At 46.1% G+C, this 26,020-nt stretch overlaps 1 protein-coding gene across 1 annotated transcript in view; it reads right to left on the reverse strand.

The window, feature by feature from the left end:
• Positions 1 to 26,020, reverse strand: part of LOC115088718 (ZP domain-containing protein-like) — a 74,044-nt gene that overhangs the window by 40,361 nt on the left and 7,663 nt on the right. Inside the window, exons 3-5 of the mRNA XM_029596960.1 lie at positions 25,819 to 25,923; positions 13,231 to 13,391; positions 3,561 to 3,696 (exon numbers count right to left, since the gene is read on the reverse strand). Of these exons, the coding sequence (XP_029452820.1) occupies positions 3,561 to 3,696; positions 13,231 to 13,277 (183 nt within the window). The 5' untranslated portion in view covers positions 13,278 to 13,391; positions 25,819 to 25,923. The remainder of the gene's footprint in view (positions 1 to 3,560; positions 3,697 to 13,230; positions 13,392 to 25,818; positions 25,924 to 26,020) is intronic.

Consider the following 26,020-nt stretch of genomic DNA (forward strand, 5'->3'; position numbering starts at 1 on the left):
GATGGAAGGTATGGCACAGGAACACAGGAATCAGGAGCACTGACAACATGCACTGCAAGCCAAAAAAACCCTTGCTATGGCATTGATGGCCGCTGCAATTTTTCCCGCTGTGAGGTCCATGAGATCTGGGAGCTTGTGCACATGACTAGGGTGCGACCATGAGGAGCTATGATGACAGCATTCCTGCCATGAAGATGAGGTCCTGGCATCAGAGTAGCTCAGTTTGATCTGGAATGAGTGCAGCGGCTCACAGGACTGTCCCATGAGCCACCCATTGTAACAGGTGTCAGTGCATGTTGGCCCCAGTAATGGTAAAAAGGGCAAGGCAGTCAGATGGTGACAGTGCATGTTGGCCACATTGGTTTTTTGGAGACATGGCAGACAGAAGCCGGATATGTGTGGCCCAAATGACAGTGCTGGAGACTCATCAGGACTCAGCATTGGGTGTATTCTGGCCTTTGGGATGGCATCTCGGGCCTGGGAGGCAGCAGCAGTGTGTTTGTGGGAGTGTGGCCCATCTGACAGTGTTGGGAATACAGCAGGGAAATGCAATCAGTCACTGGATGTTGCTGAATGTAGGTCCTAATGCTGGTATTTGAGGAAGTGAAAGATACGATATTAGAAGGGATTGAGAATCATTGACTACAGTGTGTATACAAAACATATGCATGGTATTATATGATATAAATATAAAAAATAATCCTCCCTTGATCAATGAATCAAAACGTTATTACTAAAAGACGTTGATTTCAAAATCTAATAAATTCAATAATCCGTTTTCATTCAATTTTTCAAATCCCAGTTACCATATGTATATTTTTGTTTTTATTTTCACTTCTTGGACTTTCATAACACCCCACAGATAGAGAGCACTATTACTCAATATTTTTACCACTTCAGGGTCCAACAGTCCATAGTCTTTCTGAATTTTTCTCATTTTTTCAATTTTATAATGGCTGTAAGCAGCGCGCATGTTATAAAATCCAGGGTCAGCGCGCGCAAGGGGGTGCACAATTGTGCAACTTAAGTGAGCCGAACCGCACAGCCTTCCTCCATTCCCTCCCCCACCTTTGCTTCCCTTCCCCTACCTAACCTGCCCCCAGCCCTACCTAAACCCCCCTCTTACCGTTAACTTTTAAGTTGTGCCTGTCTCCGGGCAGGTTTAGGTTGCGCGCGACGGCCAGCCCGCAATCCTGGGCACAGTGGCAAATGGCCGCTGTGCCTGGAGGCTCCGGTCCCACCCCCGCCTCGCCCCACCCATGCCCTGCCCCCTTTTTCAAGCCCTGGGGCATGCGTGCGCGCCAAGCCTATGCAAAATAGGCTCGGCGCGCACGGGGTAGGTTTTCAGGGGTTACGCGTGTATATTACGTGCGTAACCCTTTGAAAATCTACCCCATTATGTATCATATGCCATCCTTTTGATTGCTCATTGCAACTACTAATAGAAAAAGAATTAACATAAATTGGTTAGTCTATATGGCACCACTTGACTCCAGTCATTTTTGGAATGGAAATGTTTTTGAACTTAAATCAGAAGAGCAGTGTTGATTCTGAACATTGTGGAATACTGAACTCATACAATAACTAAAAGCACTGTGTTACTCAAAAGAAATGATCAAATGTAATTTGAAAAAGTCTGACTAATCATGAATGGAACCACAAACCTTGTATTAACTATACTTTGAGATGGACCGTTGGTAAATACTGACTCACTATAGCAAAAAATACCAGTGTGCCCAATATTTTAATCAATTCAATTATCAATTGTTTTTTATTTAGTTATGTAAACCGTTTTGGTTAAACACTGTTTGTAAAGATGGTATACAAACACTTTTAAATAAATAAATAAATAAATAAATAAATAAAATAAAATTTGCGGCACGTTAGTCAGGGCTCATTTATCTAGTTAGATATCTATATACAGTATATATATGTATTATGTATAGGTAATTATAAATATATTATATAGATTCATATGGGGTAATTTTCAAAAAGATTTACATGTGTAAATGTAACTACTATTGTAGCAATTTTCAAATGTTATTTACCTGCATAAAGTGCACTTATGTGGGTAAATCCTATGGACAATTTGGCGACATATATCTCACTTAGGGGCCGATGCAATAAAAAGCAAATTAGGGGGTCACGCTAGCTTGTGCGACCTTAGCGCCTCCTTGCTAATGCGACCCCGCCACGTCTGCTGGTTACAAAAACCGACGCCGGTAAACTCGGCATCGGTTTTCATAACCGGCCATTTGCCAGTAATGAAAACGGACGCCGACTGCGTCCATTTTCATTACTGGCAAATGGTCGGTTATGAAAACCGATGCAGAGTTTACTGGTGTCAGTCTTCATAACTCGGCGGTCTGCAGAGGTATTTTTTTTAAGTAAAAAAAAAAAAAAAGAAGTACAGAAATGCAGTTTTCTGTACTTCTTTAACATGTGCTCAGGCAGGCATTAACATCTGAGAGCTAAATGTGCATCTGAGACGCACACTTTTTTTCTTTTTTAATGCGGCGTGAATGAGTAATAGCCTCATTCACATGCATTTGCATGTGATGAGCGCTATTACATTCACTCCATGTTGGACATGCGTTAAATAGGTGCTAATCCCCCTATTGCATTAGGGAGTGGATTTAACCCGCGTCCGGGTTATTCAGTGCGCTCGGCTGAGCGCACTGTATTGCATCGGCCCCTTACATGGGGTAAAGTACATTTATATGTATAAAACCCATTTTAAGCAGGTAAATGCTTTTGAAAATCAGGACCTGCTGTATATATAGAGAGACAAATAAGAAGAAAGGAGATTTAAAAATCAGACTGAAACAGGAAACAAAATTTTGAGGACTTTAGTTACTACTGCTGCTTTAAAAATACTTCCCTCCACTGTAAACCATTCTGTCATGTTAGTTAATGTTAAAAGTTTAGAATCCAAGGTCAGTAGCAGGCAACATCCTAGAAAGACTCAAACCAAAATAAGTCAATTTACTGGCTTTGCTGATCAAGTGCGTGTGGATATAACTGCTGAATATTCATTGTGAATATCACAAAAGCCAGATCTATTTCTGCCTCTCATGGGCTGGATTTACCCACCTCTTTCCTATGCTTGAGTTGGGATTATATAATTATTTTATTGTCACTTTACCCTCCCATTGCCTCAGATACAAAACAAGATTGTAAACCCTCTGGGGATAGGGAAATACCTGCAGTACCTGAATGTAATCGCTTTTCAAGCGCCAAAAAGTGGAATAAAAAAAAAAATTCTAAATAAATAAATAAATAGAAAGATATAATTACTGAGAAGTGCAAATCTGTGCACTAACAGTTGCATAGTGTGCAACAGTGGAAATTCCCTCTGACATAAGGGCCGTTGCGGGGAAGAAGGACTGTCCTTTTAGAACCCAGACAGGCAGGTCATGACCCTGTTTATATAGCTGGAGGCTCTGCAGGTAGATTGTGTCAGTAGCAACAATGCGTGAGTTTCTGAACAGCCATTTTGGTTTCTAACCAATGATCCCTGCAGACTGAACTTGATAAGAGACTAAAAGCATGATTTATACCATATTCACTCTGACAAAGATGTTGTCCTCTAGAGTCAGAAAAGGAACCGTAGTCCACATGTCCTCAAAATTTGTGTCCTTGTACAGCATCAGAGAGACTGAGAAATTGCCATCTTCTGTATTGAGGGTGATAGTTCTGTAGGCAAAATTCAAAATAATTCATATCTTTAGAATCAGTGCATCTCAGGGCTAGCCATAATAATAATAACCACAGGGCCTCCGCTTCTATTGTAATCTGTATTTTATGCTGTGGACTAATTAACTTGTATATAATTCTAAAACTTAAGTTTTGCCTGTACTAAAAATCATTCCAGGGAGATATTAAATCTGGATAATGTATGCACATTGTAAGATTAGTTATATGCTAATGTGTTATATATGCCCTCATGCTTGCACTTACAGATTAATACATTCTGACTGTTAGAAATAAATGAGTTCTTTCTCTTGCATTCTCATATTTGAGACTGGTAGAAGATTATTGAGATACCAAAAGTTTTAAATAATTCATCTTAATAATATAGGAAGGGACACACATAAACAATTCTGCTTCTAAAGGAAATGCAAAACTATCTGCTATTAAAGGAGACAATTTTCAAATAGTTTATAACTAGCAACTAGTTTGCTTTTATGCACATTTTCAAAAAGAAAGTATTTCACTTTGAAAATTAATGCACACTCTGTACATTAAGAGGGTAACGTTCAATAGTTTGTATAGCTCAGCGAGTTCACGCGTAAGTAGGGGTGCCTAAAGTTATGCCTGTATTTTATAAATGGAGCAGTGGAAGGCTCACAGTTTAAAAAATATCATCTGTCACTTATAAAAGTACATTCATATATTTTACACATTAAATAATTGTAAAATGTGCACATAACAACCCTCAGTTTATATGCAAAGGCAGCTATTTTATAAAAAAAAACAAAAAAACAAAAAACTTAGCAGATGTATGTGCATATCTCACTCACAAAAATACTCATCTGCATGAGTATTTCCAAACCCCAGTGCACTGAGACCTATGCCAGCTGATCCAGACTTTCACCAGTTCACCCACATACTCCTCCACTTGCTCTAGACCACCCACCCAAAAACTACAGGCAATAGAGAAGTCAGATTTATTTTCCGTGACTTGATTAACAGGTACGAAAACATGTGCATGTGTTTGATGTATGTGCATACTCTGCTTCTAAAATTGGTAAATGTGCTCGTACTTCCAAACCACACCCTGGAACACCTTCAAGACACCTCTTTTGTATATGTATGGCAGCAATAGTACCCATGTTCTCTCACCCTTTTCAATATTTGGTTCCTTATCACAGAGTCTATTTACACACTTTGGGGCGGATTTTAAAAGCCCTGCGCGCGTAAATCCTTCTGGACTTACGCGTGCCTATTTTGCATAGGCTGCCGGCGCGCGTAAAGCCCCGGGACGCGCATAAGTCCCGGGGCTTTCGAAAAGGGGCAGGAGGGGGCGTGTCTGGGGGCGGTCCCGAAACGACGCGGCGTTTCAGGGGTGTGCTGCGGCATTTCGGGGGCAGGCCCGGGAGCGTGGCGCCGGCCCAGGGGCGTGGTTGAGGCCTCCGGACCAGCTCCCAGGACCGGAGGACGGAGCGGGGCTGCCGGCCGACACGCGCAAAGTTACGCCTGCTTTCAGCAGGCGTAACTTTGCCAACAAAGGTAGGGGGGGTTAGATAGGGCCGGGAGGGTGGGTTAGGTAGGGGAAGGGAGGGGAAGGTGGGGGGAGGGCGAAGGAAAGTTCCCTCCGAGGCCGCTCCGAAATCGGAGCGGCCTCTGAGGGAACAGGCAGCGCGCGCTGGGCTCGGCGCACGCAGGTTGCACAAATGTGCACCCCCTTGCGTGCGCCGACCCCGGATTTTATAAGATACGCGCATATCTTATAAAATCCAGCGTACTTTTGTTCGCGCCTGGTGCGTGAACAAAAATACGCGATTGCGCAAGTATTTAAAATACTTTGAGGATAATTTTCAAAGAACTCCGCACGGCCCCATACATGCGCATATATGGCCACATGGAGAACTACTACAATATTGTATAACCTGTGCCTATCAGGTATGGGCGTAATATAAAATATGTGTATGTTTGCTTATGTGTGAATATCTGCAAAGGATTGAAAGGGCGTACTTTCCCTAACTATCTTATAAACATGCACGCATGCGTAACTGAAATCACCAGTTTGACGAAACCTCCACTAGCTCACCCGGTCCTTCTTCAGGTCATTGAGACCCTCCGAGCTCTTCATCCTGCACTCACCCCAGTTCACCCAGACCTCCCACCCAACCGATAGCAGACAACAGACGAGTCTGATATCAATTGCGAGAGATAATTAGCTGGTGTAAAACTATGCAAGTAAGTTGCTAAATGTACTCATGCAAGTCTCTTATAAACTAGCAACTTCTGTGCGTAGCTCTTAGTCCTGTCCCAGAATGCTCCTAGACTGCCCCTTATTTGCGTGTGGCAACGTATGCTTGAATCTGAAAATACGCACATACATGTGATATTTATAAAACAGCATGTACACAAGTGCAAGTTACTTATGCACATATATCCTAATTTTACACATGTAAAAAGTTCCCCCATAGATGCCAATTTTATACTCACAACCCTCACTTTGAAAATTACCCCTTAAAAGTATCTGCATAGTTTGTACCTGCTATTTGTCGAGGCTGAGAAGAGTAAGATAGTGTGCGTACTTTTAAAAATATAGGGGTAGATTTTAAGACATGCGCGCACATGGACACGCGATTTTATAACATGAGCGCGCTGGCGTGTGCATGTTATAAAATCGGGGGTCAGCGCGTACAAGGGGGTGCACAATTGTGCACCATGCGCGTGCAGAGCCGCACTGCCTTCCCCCGTTCCCTCCCCCCTAGCCTGACCTTCCCATCTCTTCCCCTAACCTTTCCCCCCAGCCCTACTGTAACCCCCACCCTGACTTTTATCTTACCTTTTGCACATGCCAGCAGCCTGCCGGCACGCGATCCTCCAACACAGCTATAATGGCCGCTTTGTCAGAGGCCTCTGGCCCCGCCCACACCCTGCCCCTGGACCGCCCCTTTTGCAAGCCCCGGGACTTACACGCGTCCCGGGGCATTACACGCCTCACTGGGCCTTTTTAAAATAGGCCCGGCGCGCATAGGGCTTTTAAAATCCGGCCTATAATTTACATGTACTGTTTTCCTGCCCCAACCTAATAATCCTCCAGGACGCCTCCTCACAAACTGGCTAGAAGTAATTGTACTATGGAAGCCTGAATGTAACTGCAGCTAGATAGAGGAGGGCAATTTTCAGCCAAGACATTTTACCTAGGCAAATTAACACTTTCCTGTGTAAATGGCTTTCTAAACTGATCTTTCCAATGCTTACATCCATTCCAGCTGTAAATTTAACCCTTGCTGCCCTCTCTGGAAGGATACAATGGCTCATCAGGGACTTGAGGGACTATTAAAAATCCCGGTGCTGGGGGCATTACCCAATGGTGTGGATTCTCTGAAGGGGAAGGATTAACCTCCAAGGCCCAAGGTGTTTAGCTGATATAATACAAAGGAAACAGTGTATACAACAGGACTTCCCAAACCTGTTCTGGGGACCCCCCACAACCAGTCGGGTTTTCAGGATATCCACAACGAATATGCACGAGATAAATTTGTATACAATGAAGACTCAGTATATGCAAATTTATCTCGTGCATATTCGTTGTGGATATCCTGAAAACCTGACTGGCTGTGGGGGTCCCCAAGATAGGTTTGGGAAGCCCTGGTATAGAAGGTTTGGGTGTTGCAAAACAACAAGTCTTTACTGTGAAAAATATTTTTTAGTAAAACAGTTGCAAAATTGTAATAGTCATTGTAGCAGTTTCAAAATTACAGTCACAAACAGAATAGGGGCTCCAGATCCCTGCTGGCACCCTCTTCCGGGTCACCCTCCCTTCCCTTGCTCTGGACTCAAGGCTCCTTTGGACTGGTGCTGGATTCCCTAGCCCCAAGGACCCTTCTGGTAACTCATTTTCCCAATGCTTGAATCTTTCTTCTTCCTCCTAGGCCAGTGTTTCTTATCCTTCTCTTGCCCGCAGCGCAACTACCTTAACAAAAATGTCATTTGGCAACAGTCACCAAACTCCTCAGAGCAGGCAGCACGGACATGGAGAGGACTCCCAGGGAAGCAGTGAAAGCCCCCACACACCAGCCTTCGCTTCCAAATTATAAAAAAGAGGAAGCATAAACCCACAGGTCCCCATCCAAATGGAACAGTTCCCTCTATATACCAAGTGCAGGAGAAGAGAGAAGTCAGTATGGGGTGAGCTGCCAGTCCTTCTACACTGCTGCTACTCCCATTATTCAGAACGAGTCGCATCCAGTGCTCAGTGTGCACTCTCTCCCCAACTCACTTAATTTGGGGGATAAGACATAAGCTGGAAAGACTTAAAGGAGGAAACTCTGGAGAGGGAAGATGAGAAGGGTGCTGTGCGAAATGTGGATGTGCTGCACAAAGCAGGGGCCAAGCTACCTATGCCCTACATACTGCCCCTTAACTGCCAAACTCCAGGGCTCAGGTTGCAGCTAGGAAGAAGAGGCATGCATGAGTGCATATATTCTCAGAAAGGCGTTCCTACATGTTTAAGAGCCACTGCCGCGGTGACTCTTGTTGCTGTGAGGTGCTGAAAGCAAAGCCCATGTGCTGGTCTGGACCTGAGCCTCAGGCAGTGGTAAACATTTCCGTGGCACACCTGATAAGTTGTTAGGGAAGAACAGACAGGTTAGTGAATAGAGGTTGGGGGGTCTGAGTTCCCCCATGTGGGAGAAAGGGATGGTATGTGCCTGAGTCTTTGTAAACTCCTGCCACCATTTTAAGGTGTGGATTCTTAGTTCAGATTCTTCCTGAGTCGCCCTGCCGAAGATGAGCGCTGCCTGTCCAGTCCCTCTTCCTGACTAATTTGTGAGGTAAAGAACTCGGAGGATCCTCTTCCCAAAGATCTGGCTAAACAGAGTTAAAAAGTAAAGTATCTTAACCCTATATTTTGGCTCCAGAGTTTGGAGCCTTATTTCTGGAAAAGGAAGTTTTTCTACCTTTCCTTTCTCTCTTTTGGTTCTCCTGTTTCATAGGGAGGATAAGTTTAAAACAAGTGCGCGCATGCCCTTATATGTGGCTATATGGATTTATTTATTTTATTTGCTTTTTTTTGGATGTGAGTGCACGTGCACATGTATGCACATTATATAAAATACACTTAAATCTAACTAACAACCTGTTCACATATCTAAAAGATATGCGGCATGTATTTTCAACACTTATCTGGATATCATACTTAGCCGGATGAGTAGAGGTTCTTGAGACTTATCCAGCTTTGTGGAAGCAAAGCCATCACTTACCCAGAGAATTAAAAATGTATCCGGATAAGTAGCGCAAATACACGAGTATTTGTGCTCCTAATTTTAAGCATTTATACTAGTAGATTTCATCTGCGTAGTTTCCTTAACACTTTTTGGCTTTTATGCCTGTCAATCATCAAATTTTGTAAGATGTGCTCATGAAGGAAATTACTAGTTTTAACAATTAGTCCACCAGTTTACCCAGTTTATCTCTAGGTCATCAAGACCCTCCTGGTTCTTCACCATGAACTCCCCTCAGTTTACCCTGACACCTCACCTAGTCAGTATTTGGCTATAAAGAATTTTATTCTCACTTATGCCTGATAATTAGTAAGTGTAAATATGTGCAGGTGACAGCCATACTTGTTGTTATGAACACTGCCTGCGGGTTCCCCCGCGAGCAGGTTCCGCTCACCTTGTTGCCTTTTCCTGCTGCCCAACGCAGCCGGACGCTGCCGATGTGGGGCTTCCCTCACGGCCGGAGCCACGGAGGCCGTGAGGCCGCCCTTGGTGTCCTGCTTCACCGCAGCAGGAGCCGTGGACTTCTGTCTGCCACCTTCGCGGCTAGAGCCGCCACCGTCAGCTTCCTCTTCACGGCTGGAGGCCGCAAGCCCCGGCCTGGATTGGTGGCTGGAGCCGCCCCTGGGGCCTCCTGCAGTGGCAGGAGCCACTGCCATCATCAGGGCCTGTGTCCAGGCCCAGCCCTACTGCTACATCGTCGACGTTGGTGCAGGACCGCTGTCCACGGACCTGCACAGTCCTGCTTCCTTCCTCCTAGGCGAGCGGCCGTGCCTCTCTTCTGTATTTAAAGGGCCCATGGCCAGATATGCCCTGGGTCCCACCTAGTGACCATTTCCTGTGTTAGCCCTATAAAAGGGCTGGTCTTGCCATTGTTCTTTGCCTTGCATTGGAGTGACTTCAGTCCTGGAGGCTCCTGCCTGACAGAGCTCCATCAAGTCTTCTGTCTTCTTCGTGGAGCTCCTCGTCTTGTCATGTCATCTCATCATGCCATGTCTTGATTGCCTGAGGTCCCCGTCCAGGTGTCCTGGTGTCTCATCTCCTGATGTCTCGCTTCCTGGTGTTCTAGCCCTCCTTGGTGTTCGTTCTTGCTCCGGAGCCTTCTGTTCTGCCGGCCGTGGATCTCCGGGTGACGCAGCTTCATCATGGGAGATGCCGGCAGTGGACTGGTGTCCTGTGCTCCTGAGCCGTCTTGTCCTGCCAGCCTTTGTGGTGCTTCAGATGACATCTGGCTCCATCGTCGAAGTTCTGCCTCGGCTGGATTCTTCCCTGCGCTTGTCCCGCTCTCCACGTGGTCCATGACCAGCCTCCTCGAGCTGTGTAGGGTGCGCAGTGGGACAGGGTGGTCTGCGACCAGCCCATTGGGTCCGCCCCTGAAGGTGGGCTGAGTAGGGCGCCCTGAGAGACAATGCCAATGTCTACCTGCCCAGCTTCTCGTCTCGTCTGGACTTCGTTAAGTTCCTAGTCTTGTCTCTGATGCCGTTGCATCAGCCTTGGTGTCATGTCTTCAACAGCTTTGGTGTCATGTCTTCAATAGCCCTGGTGTCATGTCTTCTCTTCAACTCTCGTCGGTGATGCCATTGCATCAACCTTGGTGTCATGTCTTCATGTCAAGGCCTCCGTCTGCCCTCATCCTCAGGCCAGCCTGCTGCTCCATGTCGATCCAAGCGGCAGGTCCGAAAGGGCTCAGAAAGGTCGGAGGACCGTTCTCCTACCAACATCATCTTGTTGTTGGCACTGGGAACTTGCAAGCCCGGCAGAGGGTAAGACCGTGTCTCTGCCATCCTGGGACAAGTCGCCAACCCTCGGTTCAGTCCTGGATCCATCTGGGCTCGAGCTGAGGCCCAAGGGCACACTAAAACACCCCTTTCTCAACACTTGTGTCCTTTTGGCAGGCTATAAAATAGCAACTTATATGGGTAAATGTTGGCCCCACCACAGAATACCTCTGACCTGTCCCTTTTTTATACAAGCAAATTATTTCACACCCCATTACTTGCAATTCGTGTTTGAGGTTTTTAAAATTGTTATTTACACAAATGTGTGCTATTTGCGTGCACATCTGCAAATTTGTGCGCACACAACTCTTTGAAAATTTATCTTTGAGAGTTTTGTCTTTGTTGCTCACTGAGTACCCTAGGGCCCAGGGACTCAGATTTTAGTTTTCTTTGTATTATTCAGAGGAATGGATTCCCATCCATTACAAGCGAGAAGGAGATATTAAGGTACTCTTTCATGAGAGTTATCATTACTGACTCAAGTGTACTACACCTAAGTGTAATACACCTAAGTGCCCACTTAGTACTGAAGTAAGAAGACTTCAGAAGAGGTATGAGAATTGGAAATTTTGTATTTTGTTAGGTAATTGGGACTTCTAATCTGACCATTCCACACTGGGAAGAATCTGATATCATTTTGAGGAAACTGGGAAGTTTATACTTTCTTCAGTTGGAGTTATTGGAAAGGTGAAGGAGTTAAATCATTAAGGAATTGACTATAACAGGCAGCTCCTAAAGACTGTTACTGAAAGAGTATAGTCACAAACTTATTTTATTTCAACTCATGAAATGGATTGCATTTAACATCAAGAGAGCTGTAAATAACATTTTCATTCATTTAATCAGTAAAATAAGTTGGAAACCACTCAGCTTCCAGTGCATTTATTGCTATCAGAGATTTAGAGATTATCAGTGCTGTATGCCAAGGGACCTAATGGACTGTGAAACGGTGATGCATGCAGAAAGGCCTTGAAGCAATGTTCCCCCCTACAGGGAGCCCTGGACCACTCAGAAACTATCCGTGGATAAATGTTGCAAATAAGGTCTATTTTATTACTATGTGCCCTTGGGATTATAACTGTTTTAGGGAAGTGGCCATAATGTGGAATCAGATTAATACTAGGGCTTCCTAGATTTGTGTATTGCTATTGCTTCTTGTATTTGAGCACTTCATTTAGTATACTATTAAGGCTAAATGCTTTTCTGGACTCAAGTGTCTGCTTCCTGCTTAAATCCTGCTTCCTGTCTTGGCTGTAGCCCAAGGCTGTAGTGCCCAGTTCTTCAGGTCCAAGGAGGCATTGCTTTGGGGTCCAACAAGTTGGAGATTTCCTTAAGTGCCAAAGAAGAGTTCTCTAAGAAGAAGGGAGTCCCTTCCTCCTGTCTGAGAGGGATATTTTCAAGAGTGGATAAAGAGGATCATCCTTTATGGGTGTCAGAGGGAAGACTGCCTTACATAGAGAAAGCTGCATCCTGAAGTGCAGGGACCAGGAGTAGTGCACACAGGAAGGAGTTGCTTGACTCAGAGTGCCTACCTGCCAGGGTGTGCAACATTGCTATTGACGGAGACTGTTTTTCTAACAAATTTTATTTCTTCTGTACTGAATGTGCACTAGCCCATAGTGTAACTGCTGTGGAATTTTTATTTCCTGCATTTGTTTATAAGTAAAGGATTTTATTTTTGAACCACAGTTAAAGTGTGGTGGCATTTTTTTCCCTTTTACTGAGTGTTTGAAGATGGATTTCAGGAAGAAAAACAAAGGCCCTGAAAGTATGTTTCCTTCCTCCCCCCACCCCCTCACCCCCACGCAGGAAGAACCCAGGAAGTCATGAGTGCCCATGACTTCCCCCATGAATCCTGTGCCCAAGTAAAAGTTGAGACAGAAGCTATACTTTCATTGAAATCTAACTACAAAGTATTCAACTACTTCTCAAGCTTTCTTAGGATACCTCACATTCTGTCTACTCAGTCAGGTGTGTCCACTCTGTTGCAGATCTTAGTGTCGTCTGCATAAAGACACACTTTTCTTTCTAATCCTTCTGCAATTTTGTTCACAAAGATATTGAACAGAACCAGCCCTAGGACCAATCCCTGAGGCATTCTGCTAATCAATTTTCTTTCCTCGGAGTGGATTCAAGTTACCTTTTGTCATCTATCACTCTACCAATTTCTAATCCAGTCCAGTACTTTGAAGCCTACCTCGAAGCTGCTCAGTTTATTCCTAAGCCTTCCTTGTGGGACAGTATCAAAAGCATTCCTGAAATTCAAGGCATAAGAGCAAAGAAAGACACAATAGAAACAGACAAATTGTTCTTTTGAGGTATCTAGCAATTTTATGCCAGGTTCATTAGTACCGGACCATGAAACATATTCATTAGTCATTTGTGCAATACATCTTCATCAATCTCAACTGTGACCTTTTCTTTCTCCCTGCAAGCTCTGCATCTTCTGGGCAACCTTCCTTTTCATTGGTTATCATGAACAGGGGAATTACCTGATATCAATTTGAATCCGATTTTCACCATTAGGCTGTTGTACCATGTAACTAATAGGATATCGACAAGCAAATGTGATATTGATGTACGATCTTGTGACCACGTTGGAGGAATTGCTGTGTATAGTGTTGATGAACACAATGTGTGAATCATCAGAAGCCTGGAAACCAACAGAAAAGTAATAATAGAAACATGCTGGAAATTAATGCATACATTTTGTGTTATGATCATACCCACTTGGTTGGGGTTGGGGGAACCTAGGGGAAAGTGACTTGAAATACTTGATGACTGTTAGTTGCCATCTGTGAAGGAAGGCTCTTTGGTACACACACAGGGCCTGATTTACGAAGCTCTTTTTCCATTGACAGAGACTGGGAAAAAAACATTAGCAAATCTGGCCCACAATTGATGATTATGTAGATGGGATGAGTGGAAGCTACAGTACAATAAAACCTTCTCACACACAAAAAAAAGATAAACTTTATTTTTCTGTAAACTCTTGAAAGCATATTAGTAGATCATTATGAGAAAAATTTTCAAAGCTATTCAGGTAAAAAGCATTTTACTTACATAAATTGACTATCTGAAAGTTGCCCTCTCTCAGTGCCACTAAAATCACACGCAATGTTCTACTGGTGTGGCTGCAGTGAAGTTCCTTAGCAATACAGTAACATAGTAAATGGCAACAGATGAAGATCAATTGGCCCATCCAGTCTTTCCAGCTAAAATTCCTCCTCTGATTTTCTATCATCCTGGATGGATGAACAAACAAATTCCCATACACAAACCAACATCAGCTTCCCTTTCCTACTCTTTCATTCACCTGACCCCCACAACTCCAGTTTACTACCATTCAATATCTTCCACAGGGAGAGACTCCACCAGCCCAACCTAGAGGCCAGATCAGGTCTGGTCATCTTCCTCTTTGATTCTTACAAAACAGATATTTAAGACAATAACCAGGTCCCCTTCCATGTCTTCTTACCAAGTTTTGTAATAATCCACACAGCCAACAAAATTAGTGAGACTGTTGTCCAAAATATCCAGCATCCCCATGCTCATTTATATTCAGGCATTAACCATGATCACCCTGTCCCGGTTATCCCAGCCTTCTGAAAAATCTGATGCATCTATACCATGGCTGTTTAAGGTTGTAGCTGCCGCTTTGTGCATGTTACTTCCAAGGCCTTTTTGGTAGCTTGATGCGATGATACTTTTGCTGTTTAAAGTCGTAACTGCCTCCATGCAGATTTCTCTAGTGTTTATCATCTTGGTTTGATGGGCATATTGATATGCAGATATTACGGGAAAAAGCACAGGACTGATGCATTACTGATATGCAGACATTAGGGGAAAAAGTGCAGAACTGCTTCAATGGCCACTCCAAAAACAAAGCACGTTCAAGCAGCATTGTCTGAATTATCAAAGCTACTAACCCCATAAAAATGTTGCTAGCAGTAATTTTGTTATGAGTTTACTTAGTTTTGATAGTTACTATCCTTTTCAAAAGCATGGAGTAACCTGCAAGGAGCAGCAGTACTACTATAAGAAACTTGATGGGCAGATTGGATGGATCATTTGACTATTTCTGCCATCATTGCTAAGTTACTATGTTATTAGACTATGAACTGAGATGCAGGCTCTCAATATAAACAAAAAACACACTTTGAAATGTCTGTATGCCAATGCCAGAATTCTAAGAAGTAAGATGGAGAGTTAGAGTGTATAGCAGTGAATGATTAGATAAAGATAATTGGCATCTTAGAGACATAATGAGACAGTACAATACCAGGACACAAATTATATTGAAATGATAGGGAAGATTGACTTCGGGGGTGGGGGGGGGGGGGGGGTAGCACTGTATTTATAGGATGGCATAGAGTCCAACAGGATAAACATAAGAACATGCAATACTGGGTCAGACCAAGGGTCCATCAAGCCCAGCATCCTGTTTCCAACAGTGGCCAATCCAGGCCATAAGAACCTGGCAAGTACCCAAACACTAAGTCTATTCCATGCTACTGTTGCTAGTAATAGCAGTGGGTATTTTCTAAGTCAACTTAATTAATAGCAGTTAATGGACTTCTCCTCCAAGAACTTATCCAATCCTTTTTTAAACACAGCTACTCCAACTGCAAGAGACTGATTGCACAGTAGAATCATTACGGGTAGAAATATTATGTGAGTTGGGTAAGAGTATAGTGATAGGAGTATAATACCGTCCCCTTGGCCAAAATAAAAAGATGAATGATGAAATACTAAGAGAAAATCAGGGAAGCTAACCAATTTAGCAGTGCAGTAATAATTAGGGATGTGCAGCAGGGACGGATACGTTCGATTCGATATTCGTATTTGTTGGGACTCATATCCATTACATCCGTTTTTGGGGGACCCCGATTCGTCCATTAGTTACGTATGGTATTCGTTTCCCATTAAAATTAAAAAAAAAACAAAAACATCCAACCCTTGAAATTTAATTAACTACAACCCCCCACCTTCCTGACCCCCCCCCCCCCCAAGACTTGCCAAAAGTCCCTGGTGGTCCAGCAGGGGTCCTGGAGCATTCTCCTGCACTCGGGCCATCGGCTGCCGGTGTTCAAAACGGCACAGATAGCCTTTGCCCTTACTATGTCACAGGGGCTACCGGTGCCATTGGTCGGCCAAATCACATGGTAGGTGCAATGGATGGCCGGCGCCATCTTGTGCTCCTACCATGTGACAGGGGCTGACCAATGGCACCGGTAGCCCCTGTGACAAAGTAAGGGCAAAGGCTATCGGTGCCATTTTGAATACTGGTAGCCAATGGCCCGAGTGCAAGAGATCGCTCCAGGACCCCCGCTGGACCACCAGGAACTTTTGGCAAGTTTTGGGGTAGACACCTGCCCCCCCCCCCAAGACTTGCCAAAAGTCCCTGGTGGTCCAATGGGCCGAACAATGGCACCGGTAGCCTCTGCGACATAGTAAGGGCAAAGGCAAATCTTGGTGTATGCTAGTAAGGAGCATACACCAAGGAAGACAGTCAGAGGTAAATAAGAAGCTCCTTACTGGGGACCTTCACTATTGCCACTTGTTGCCTTCTTCACACACCATTTTGTAACTCATGCTTACATGCGCCTGTATGTGACCTGCTCAGTACCTTCATGGGCAACACATTATATAGTGTGTATGTACAGCTTGCATGATGTAAAGGGGAACTTGGAGTCATCATGACACAACAGTTTATTTTCTTCCCCCTTATTTCTCTCAGGCGTACAAGGGAATGTGGCCACATAGATTTGTAGCTTACACTGTAAATCAAATACAATGTGTACTTACTGAGTATTGGTGCACACTCTCAGCTGCTGGGTCACAAATAGAGATGATGAGTGAAGGAGTACCATCTGCTCTACAGTGTCCATGGGCAACTACCAGAGGGCCTAGAGGTGCTGCTGGTACTGGGGACCAGGCTGACTTCCACACTGTGGCTCTCACCCCTGTATTGGCATGACTTGGGGGTCTGTATAATATGTGTAAGGTAAGGATGACCTTACAGGTAGCATCCAGATCCCAAAAGCATTTATGTTAGCAGTAGGGACTACATGCTCCAGTTCTTGCACCTATACATGTGCAAGGCCTATGTTCCAGCAATGCTTGACAGAATACAACATAGAAGTGTGTGGTAGATGGAGGTAACTGCTAATGAGGCTGTGTAGGTCCTTCCTCACCAAACATTATCTATAGCTGCCCACAGGTATATATCATCCCTACTTAGTGTGACATTCTAATATTGACCCCTGAAGGGCTTAGGTGGCACAAAAAGCATGTCTGTCAAGAGGGCAACACCTAAAGGCCATCAGCTATCCTGGCAAGCACATTACACCTGTGGGAGCAGTAGGCAAGGCATATACATTAAGCACTGTGTGGTGCTTACTATGAAGGCAGCTTGTAGGTTTATAACCACTTCAGCTGACCAGACTTGGTCAACCCAGAATGCAATACATAGAGGACTACATGGATTTGTAGGACCAGAGCAGGCCTGATCACAACTAACTTACATCACTTACTGCACAGCCCAGAGCATAGCAGTTGTTCAGCATTCCACAGACATTAAGAACATAAGAACATGCCATACTGGGTCAGACCAAGGGTCCATCAAGCCCAACATCCTGTTTCCAACAGTGGCCAATCCAGGCCATAAGAACCTGGCAAATACCCAAAAATTAAGTCTGTTCCATGTTACCGTTGCTAGTAATAGCAGTGGCTATTTTCTAAGTCAACTTAATTAATAGCAGGAAATGGACTTCTCCTCCAAGAACTTATCCAGTCCTTTTTTAAACACAGCTATACTAACTGCACTAACCACATCCTCTGGCAACAAATTCCAGAGTTTAATTGTGCGTTGAGTAAAAAAGAACTTTCTCCGATTAGTTTTAAATGTGCCCCATGCTAACTTCATGGAGTGCCCCCTAGTCTTTCTACTATCCGAAAGAGTAAATAACCGATTCACATCTACCCGTTCTAGACCTCTCATGATTTTAAACACCTCTATCATATACCCCTCAGCTGTCTCTTCTCCAAGCTGAAAAGTCCTAACCTCTTTAGTCTTTCCTCACAGGGGAGCTGTTCCATTCCCCTTATCATTTTGGTAGCCCTTCTCTGTACCTTCTCCATCGCAATTATATCTTTTTTGCGATGTGGTGACCAGAATTGTACACAGTATTCAAGGTGCGGTCTCACCATGGAGCGATACAGAGGCATTATGACATTGTCACATGCATGTGCATCAGCAACGGCATGCAAGCATTAAAGCATGAAAATGTGTGCAGTGATGTAGGTAATGCAATGTGTTTTAACGGGCCTCATTCATCACAGCTGCAGTGTCACAGATAGTAGGAATAGATTAAAGGTGAAGAAGGTGCATATGTTCAGGGTATAAACAAATGTGCATACTGCTGCACCACATGCCTATCTGTGACACATAACGCACACTATGACCTTGCAGCAATCAGACATCTCCAGATCAGAGTGAGGCTATGTGTGACAAGGCGGTTTCACACATGTAAACCCTTGGCCTGTATGATGTGAACGTTTGCTGAGTGTTAGGATTCATGGGTTTCATGGACCTTGGCCAGAGGTGAGGGTTGATACCACCTGCGGGGAGGAGCCCCACAAGTCCTCACCGTCGGGAGGCAAGGTCAGCTATAGGAGAAGGTATGGTAGTAGTGGTAAAGGAATAAAGTGACCTGTGTCACAGTCATGTGATCGCAGGAGCCTGTAGAGAGAGTACTGTGAGGGATCCCGAGGAGTGGGATAAGGAGGCACAGTTCGGAGTGGACCCACAATATACAGGCAGAACTGGATTTGCAGATACCAGAGCAATATCCTCCCAGGGAAGCGCTAGGCAGGCCCCGAGGAGCGGGGAGCGCGAGACAGGAACATCTGGAGGAATGCAGCAGAGAGCCAGAGACTGTCCCAAGGGGCGGGGCTGTGTAGTGAGAGAGGCTGTGGTGTGATGACGTAGGCTGTCCTGTGGAGCGGGAAAGCCCAAGTCAAATCTACGAAGTAGTGACGTAAGCAACCTCGAGGAGCGGGACTGCTCACGATGGAATCTCTGATAGAGAAACGGAGGCACTGCCCCGAGGAACGGGCAAGTGCAGAGTATAGTCACTGGTGTAGAATGTATGCACTGCCCCGAGGAGCGGTGAAGCGCAGGCACAATCACTGGTGTGGAACATAGGCACTGCCCTGAGGAGCGGGGAAGCACAGGTACAGTCACTGGTGTAGGCACAGCCACGAGGAGCGAGGAAGCACCGAGTCGAGTCTCCAAGGCAGTAAAGGCAGTTCAAGGAACAACCCGGAGGAGTAGGGAGGCCAGCAGGCAGGACCTCTGGAAGGTGCAGGGCTAGTCCGAGGAGCGGGGGAAGCCTGGAGACAAGGTCTCCCACTGGTACCCAAGCCAGAGTCCAGAGTCGCAGGTAGATCCGGTACAGGAACCACGGCCCGAGGAGACAGGAGCAAGCACCAGTTGCGAAGGAACTCGTTGCCAAGTCAGCTAGCAAGGGGCGAAGGTGGTGCTTAAGAATCCCAACCTCGTGATGTCATCAGTCAGGGACACCCCTGAGGTTCTCGCCATTGGGCCTTCAAAGGGAGGCCCGGTGGTGCGCGCATGCGCCTAGGAAGGCCCGGAGTCGGTGTGAGTGGCGGAGGTGTCCCGACTACCAGGAGGAGCCTTCAGAACCCGGAGGTATGCAGCGGTAGCGGCTAGCCCGGTGCATGTAACAACAAACCAGAATGCAACCTTTGAAGGAGATGTGCACATATTTAAAAATGCACCAGGTAGCACAGTCGCTTTCAGCAAGGCTGTAATGGAAGGTGTGATTCAAAACCAGTGTGATGTGTGCAGTATTGTTGGCACCTAGCTCCGGTTTGGTGGACACCCAAATCCTGTCCTGATTTTAAAATATGTACATACTGCCTTTTCATCACATTATCCTAACTGTCATGGAAGCAAAACCAAGAGTCTTTGTACCTGCAGGCATGGCAGTAAGACGAGGACTATATGTACATATGCTACAAATCGGTATGCAGTTATAAATCATTGTGTAGCCTGGCTTTTTAACTGCTGAGGCATTGGTGTGCCATCGGTCTGGGAATACCCATGTGATGGTAAGCACATCCAATACAGAGCTATTACTTCATCTGCACATGTTGTGATGACTGGCTGCAGGACCATGCAGCCAGCCACACTTACCACCCCCCCCCCCCCCCCCCCCGAGTCAGGCCCATCCTCTTCGCGGCATTCTGGAGCTGCCACCGTTGCTTCCCTCCCATGTGGCAGGGAGGCAGGACTGCCGCCGCCTCACTGCCTGCTCCAACTCCCCCCTAGGCGCACATGCGTGGCTTGCCATGGTATTTAAAAGGGCCGTGGCGGGAAAGCTTCCCGCGGACCCGGATGTCTACGTAGGCAGGAGGCCCTATTTAAGGCAACCCCTGCTGCCCAAACTTTGCCTCAGCAACTGGTTGCACCCTCTGAGTCAGCCAGTTGCCTCTCCGTGTTCCTGCCTCTCCGTGTTCTTGCTTCCGCTCCTGCCTTCCTCGTCCCTGCTCCTGGCCTGGACCCACTTTCCTGTTCCTTGGATGGTTCTTCTGGTTTGATCCTGGTACGTACTTCAGATTTCGTTGGCCTGCTGCCTGCACCGACCTTCGGCCTGTTTTCTGGGTTTCGTCTGTCTGCTGCCTGCCCCTGACCTCGGCCAATCTGATTCTGCTTTCGCCTGTCGTCCTCCTGGATTTGTCGCTTAGAAACCTGCGCCTAAGACCAGCCGTCCCCGGTCCCCAAGGTCTCAACCTGCGGGGAACGAGGGCTGGTAGTGGTGAAGGACAGGTTGGGTCTCTGCACCGCTCTGCTCCACCTGCCGACGGTAGGAACCCGCAGAAGGGATCCCCTTTCTGCTGGTAGCGTCAACCCCTCCTCAGCTCAAGGGTCGACATCGCAACAGCACACCTTTAAGCACTTCCAAATGAGGGTGTAATATTTTAAATCTGTTAGTCAAACATATAACTTTCTTCCTATTACTTTCTGTTGCAATCATGGACACTTGGCCTGAGGTGGTGTTGGTGCCCCATCATCGGGTGGCGAGGCCGGATGGGAAGCAGAGACCAGCTGGAACTTCGCCACTACCATTCCATGTTCCCTGCAGGTTGAGCACTTGGGTGCCGGGGCCGGCTGGTCTTAGGTGGGTTTCTGCGTGGATGATCCCAGGAATGTGGCGAGAGAGCACAGAGGCAGCCAAGAGAGGAACCCGAGGCCAGGGCCAAAGGCGAGATCAGATCCAGTCCAGAGGACAAAGGTGGGCAGCTGAATGCATGGTCAAGTCTGGTCCAGAGGTCAGAGGCAGGTGGCAGAGTGCATGGTCAGGAAGCAGTCCGGGTCGAGAGCCAAGGTCCGTCCGAGGAAGGAAGGAGAACGAGCAGGAACTGGAGCTGGGAATCTGGAGCAGAGGCAGGAACAGGAGGACGGGTGCAGGTACTGGAACGCAGGAACTGGAATAGCAACTCTGGAACTCAAGCAGACAAGAGCGAGGAGACCTGTTGCCAAGCATACTCAAAGCTGGAGACGTCATCACTAGGGGCCGCAGGAGCTTCTCCCGTCGCAGCCCCTTTAAATCCCTGATGACGGTGCACGAGAGCACCTAGGAAAAGGGGCCGATGAGGAAGGCTGTGGCGACATGGCGTCACTCCCCTGCCGCAGAGGAGAGAGAGAGGAGCGGTCTGGAACCGAGCCGAGGAGGCGGCTGAGGAGAGGAGGGCTGCAGCCCAGGCCTGGTGCTGGGAGGTAGGAGCAGGCACCTTGTGACCAGGAATTGTAACACTTTCCTTTGAGCATTTCACCTTCACTGCTATTTGAGATTTACAGCATTTGTGTAGGTGTAGCTCTCCAGGGTCAAGGACCATGTGGGGAGCCAGCATACTTTGGGCATTATGGCATCCACTTGTGAGCGGGAGAATGCGGTCCGCTGGTGAGGGCTCGCAGGCCATACCGTGGCTAGGTAGGCCACTAAGTGTAATGCTCACATGCCTCTTCACTGTCACTGTCAGGTACAATACATAGTGGCAGCAACATGTCTTTCATGTAATGTCTACTTTCACTACTATCTTTCAAATACACTGTACTGGTGTAGCCATTCATGTTTTATGCAACACAGTGACCTACACAGCCAAGCAGTGAGACAAAGAAAATGGATAGCGAGGAGAGCAGCAGCTAACAGGCTGCAGGTGGCCCTCCCCTGCAAGGAGAAGTGGTAGGCTAGGCCTATCAGGCAAAGTGTGTTTCTATAAGGTTTTGCGGAATCTGTCTGCCACTCAGCGTGGTCTCCTGGGCTCATGCAGCAAGACATGGGGATCCAGAGGGAGATTGGGACATAGGTCTATTGGTTCTCAGTGGCATAAAGCCAGATTATAGAAAACGCAGCACGGCAACACTAACTTTTCAACTTTGGGTGGGGCATACATTAATCCCTCTTGTCCAAACAGTATAGAGACTTTTCAGAAGGCAGAAGGTGCTTTCTATGACACAGCGTGTAGCACTTAAGGCCTCATTGTATCTCGTCTCTGCCGATGTGTTGGGAATGGCAATGGGGTTGAGAAGCCAGGGCCTGCAACGGTACCCGGAATCTCCATATGCTGTACCTTTCAGAGCCTTAAAGCCTGATTAGCATAGTCTAAGTGTGTTTTACATTATTGTTGGCCACTATGGGCCAGATTTTAGTAAGTATGCGCGGGCGTAGATTTGTGTGCGCAACCCAGCGTGCACAAATCTACAACTCCCCCCCTCACCTTTGTTAAATAAGTTGCGCCTGCCTCCGGGCAGGCGTAGGTTGCGCATGCCGGCTGAGTGCCCGCGCACGATCCCCCAGCACTGCCGCTGTGCCAGAGGCCTCGGTCCCACCTCTGCCCCACCCCACCCCACCCACTCCCCGCCCCTTTTTTTCAAGCCCCGGGACATGCGTGCATCGCCGGGCCTATGCAAAATATGCTCGGCGCGCGCAGGAGCAGATTTAAAAGGGTTACGCATAAGGCAGTTCACATGCTATGAATCGTGTCCTCCCTTCAGCCACCCACCATTTGGGTGCCATTAGCCACATACACATAGGCAGATATGGAATTGATAAAGAAAAGTGTATCTTTCCTACGAGCCAAGCATCACCATACAGGCCGGCCTCAAAATTGTCAAAGAGCCTCGATTGCCTAAGATTAAAGGAATCATGTGCGGCTCCCGGGTACCTGGCCACCACGTCCAGGATGTGCATTCCAGCATGGCAAACTACTTGGACATTGAGGGAGTGGGAGAGCTTTCTGTTGCAGTACATTTCCTCCCTCTGATGAGGTCGAACGATGGCCATGTGAGTGCAATCGATAGCTCCGACAACATTGGGAAAGTGTGTGAAGGCATAGAAACCTCTCTTCAAGTCAGTCAAGTCCTGCCAGTCATAGGGAAATTTTATGTAGCGATTAATGTGGTCAGTGACAGCTTCGATGATCTGGCCCAGACAGCATGAGAAAGTGGTTTGGGACATTCCCCCCATGACCCCTACTGTGGTTTGGAAGGAGCAGCTTACCATGAAATGGAGGGCAGCCAAGAGTTTGATAAGGCTGGGGACAGTGTGGGACCTTTGGGTGACCAAATCCAGATCCCCTCTGACATCTTCATATAATTTTTGGATTGCCCGAGAGCTGAGGCGATACCTGCTAACCACAAAGTCCTCTGGCATGCCCATCAAGGAGGTTCATGGAGGAAAAATACGTTCCTGTATCTCCAGCACTGTGGCCGCGTGTATGTCATATGCTGGAGCAGGCCCTGAGCCGGTGGCACCGAACCCTCTGCCTGTGCTGCTGGTATTTCCCTCAGAGGTCTTGGAAGTGGCCTTGCCTGTTGTTCAGGTTACTCTTCTTCCACGTGTTGTCATCTGCGGCGAGCCTGGTGAGAGATCAAGTGTGCACGTACAAGTACACTTGACATAAACAAAATGCCTGGTAGGTATGTCGGTAATGTCTGCAGTTTTTATCGCACACGATACTCGTCGCGATAAATAAACAGTGTGGTACACGATGCTGGCCGTGATAATTACTTTTTGGCCTGTAGCACCAAGAAAAAAAGGCGTAGTTATTTCCCGCGCTAAAAACCCACGATAACATGCGATAGGTATCACACGCTGCACTTCCACTTTACATTAATCCTGCCCAATCTCCACCTACTTTTTATATTAATTCAAAATTTGCATACACATTTTGCGATACGCTGTTTATCACGCACATTATAGCATTATCTGGTTCGATAGCCTATCACAAAATGATGGATGACCCTGTTAGTTATTCCTTTGAAAAATCTTTCAGAATCATAGTGCAAGCTCTAGGGGTTATTGATTGTAAATATATATCCCAAGTTTGCAGAAAACATTTTCTTTTTTGTAGGTCATATTTTACAATACATTTCTCCAGGATACATAATTGAAATATCTCATTCAGTAGTTGAGTCAAGACGGAGGGGGGGGGGGGGGGGGGGGGGATTCGGTCTGGTAACAGCCATTTCTGTAATATTGCTTTTTTTGCTAGTAAAAATATTTTCTTGTATCACAACTCCCTCTTCTGAAGGCTTTTTTCCCATTCTGGAGGTAATTTTAAAAGAAGTTACATGTGTAAATGTAACATACTATTATAGCAATTTTAAAAAGTAATTTACGTGCGTGAAGTGCACTTACACATGAATATCCTATAGACAATTCAATGGCATATATTGTAGCAATTTTTAAACACCCACTTACACATGTAAAGTGTATTTACATGTGTAAAACCCAATTTTAAGCATGTAAATGCTTTTTAAAATCAGACCCTCCATGTCTACTGGAAAAAAAGCTAAGGGCCTGATTTTATAAAGCATTTACATGCGTAAAACTGGGTTTTACACGTGTAAATGCACTTTACTTGAGTAAGTGGGCTTTTCAAAATTGCTACGTTAGGTCCTGATATTCAAAAGCATTTATGCACTTAAAAATGGGATTTAAATGTGTAAATGCATTTTACCCATGTAAGTGAGCTTTTGAAAATTGCTAAAATATATGCCATTGAATTATCCCTACGATTTACTCATGTAAATGCACATTGGGGGCCGGATTTTAAAAGGGTTTCGCGCATAAGGTACACGAGTAACCCTTTTAAAAAACCCCTGCGCACGCCGAGCCTATTTTGCATAGGCTCGGTGGCGCGCGCAAGCTTTGGGATGCGCGTACGTCCCGGGGCTTGCAAAAAGGAGCGGTCGGGGGCGTGGCCAGGGGGCATGGTTTCAGATCGGGGCATGTTCGGGGGCGTGTGGGTGGTCCATGGGCGTGGCCGAGTGCCCCGACACAGCGGCCTGTGTCGGGGCCTGCCACGCCAGCACGCGTAAGTTACTACTGCCCAGAGGCAGTAGTAACTTTTCTGATAAAGGTAGGGGGGGGGGTCTAGATAGGGCTGGGAGGGTGGGTTAGGTAGGGGAAGGGAGGGGAAGGTGCGGGGGGTGGAAGGAAAGTTCCCTCCGAGGCCGCTCCGATTTCGGAGCGGCCTCAGATGGAATGGGCAGCGCGCGCAGGGCTCGGCGCGCGCAAGTTGCACAAATGTGCACCCCCTTGCACGCGCCGACCCCAGATTTTATAAGATACGCGCGGCTACGCACGTATCTTATAAAATCCAGCGTACTTTTGTTCGCGCCTGATGTGCGAACAAAAGTACGCACGCGCGCTCTCTTTTAAAATGTACCCCTACATGCATAAATGGCTTTTGAAAAATTGCTATAATAGTATGTTACATTTACGCAAATAACGTCTTTGAAAATTCACCTGATTGTAAGTTACATTTACATGTGTAACTCCTTTGAAAATTACCTCCTAACTGAGTCAAGACCTAAGTGTGTTTTTCTCAGTTCTAGTCAATGACAGCTCTTAGAATTGTCTCTTTCTTGACTCTTGCTTTAATCCATATTCCTGGCTTACTGCTATTAAATAAGGAAAAAATGTTTGCCATTATTTTCCAAGAAGATAATAAAATTCAGCATGCCAAGAGGTTTTGTACCTTACCGTTATTGTTCCACAGTCTGTAAAATTGGTTTTAATGCCAAAAATGTAAACCACTCCTTTTTCACTGCCACGACATTCCGGGTCATTGAGATGTAAATCCCAGCTCTGTCACAAAAAAAACCAAACACTCTTTTTGTTTTGCAGCTAATATTATAAGTAAGGTATGTTAAAAGCAACCTGGTATAAGTACAGATGCTTATTG

This window comes from Rhinatrema bivittatum, chromosome 3, assembly GCF_901001135.1.
Source record: "Rhinatrema bivittatum chromosome 3, aRhiBiv1.1, whole genome shotgun sequence".
NCBI classification, from domain to species: domain Eukaryota; kingdom Metazoa; phylum Chordata; class Amphibia; order Gymnophiona; family Rhinatrematidae; genus Rhinatrema; species Rhinatrema bivittatum.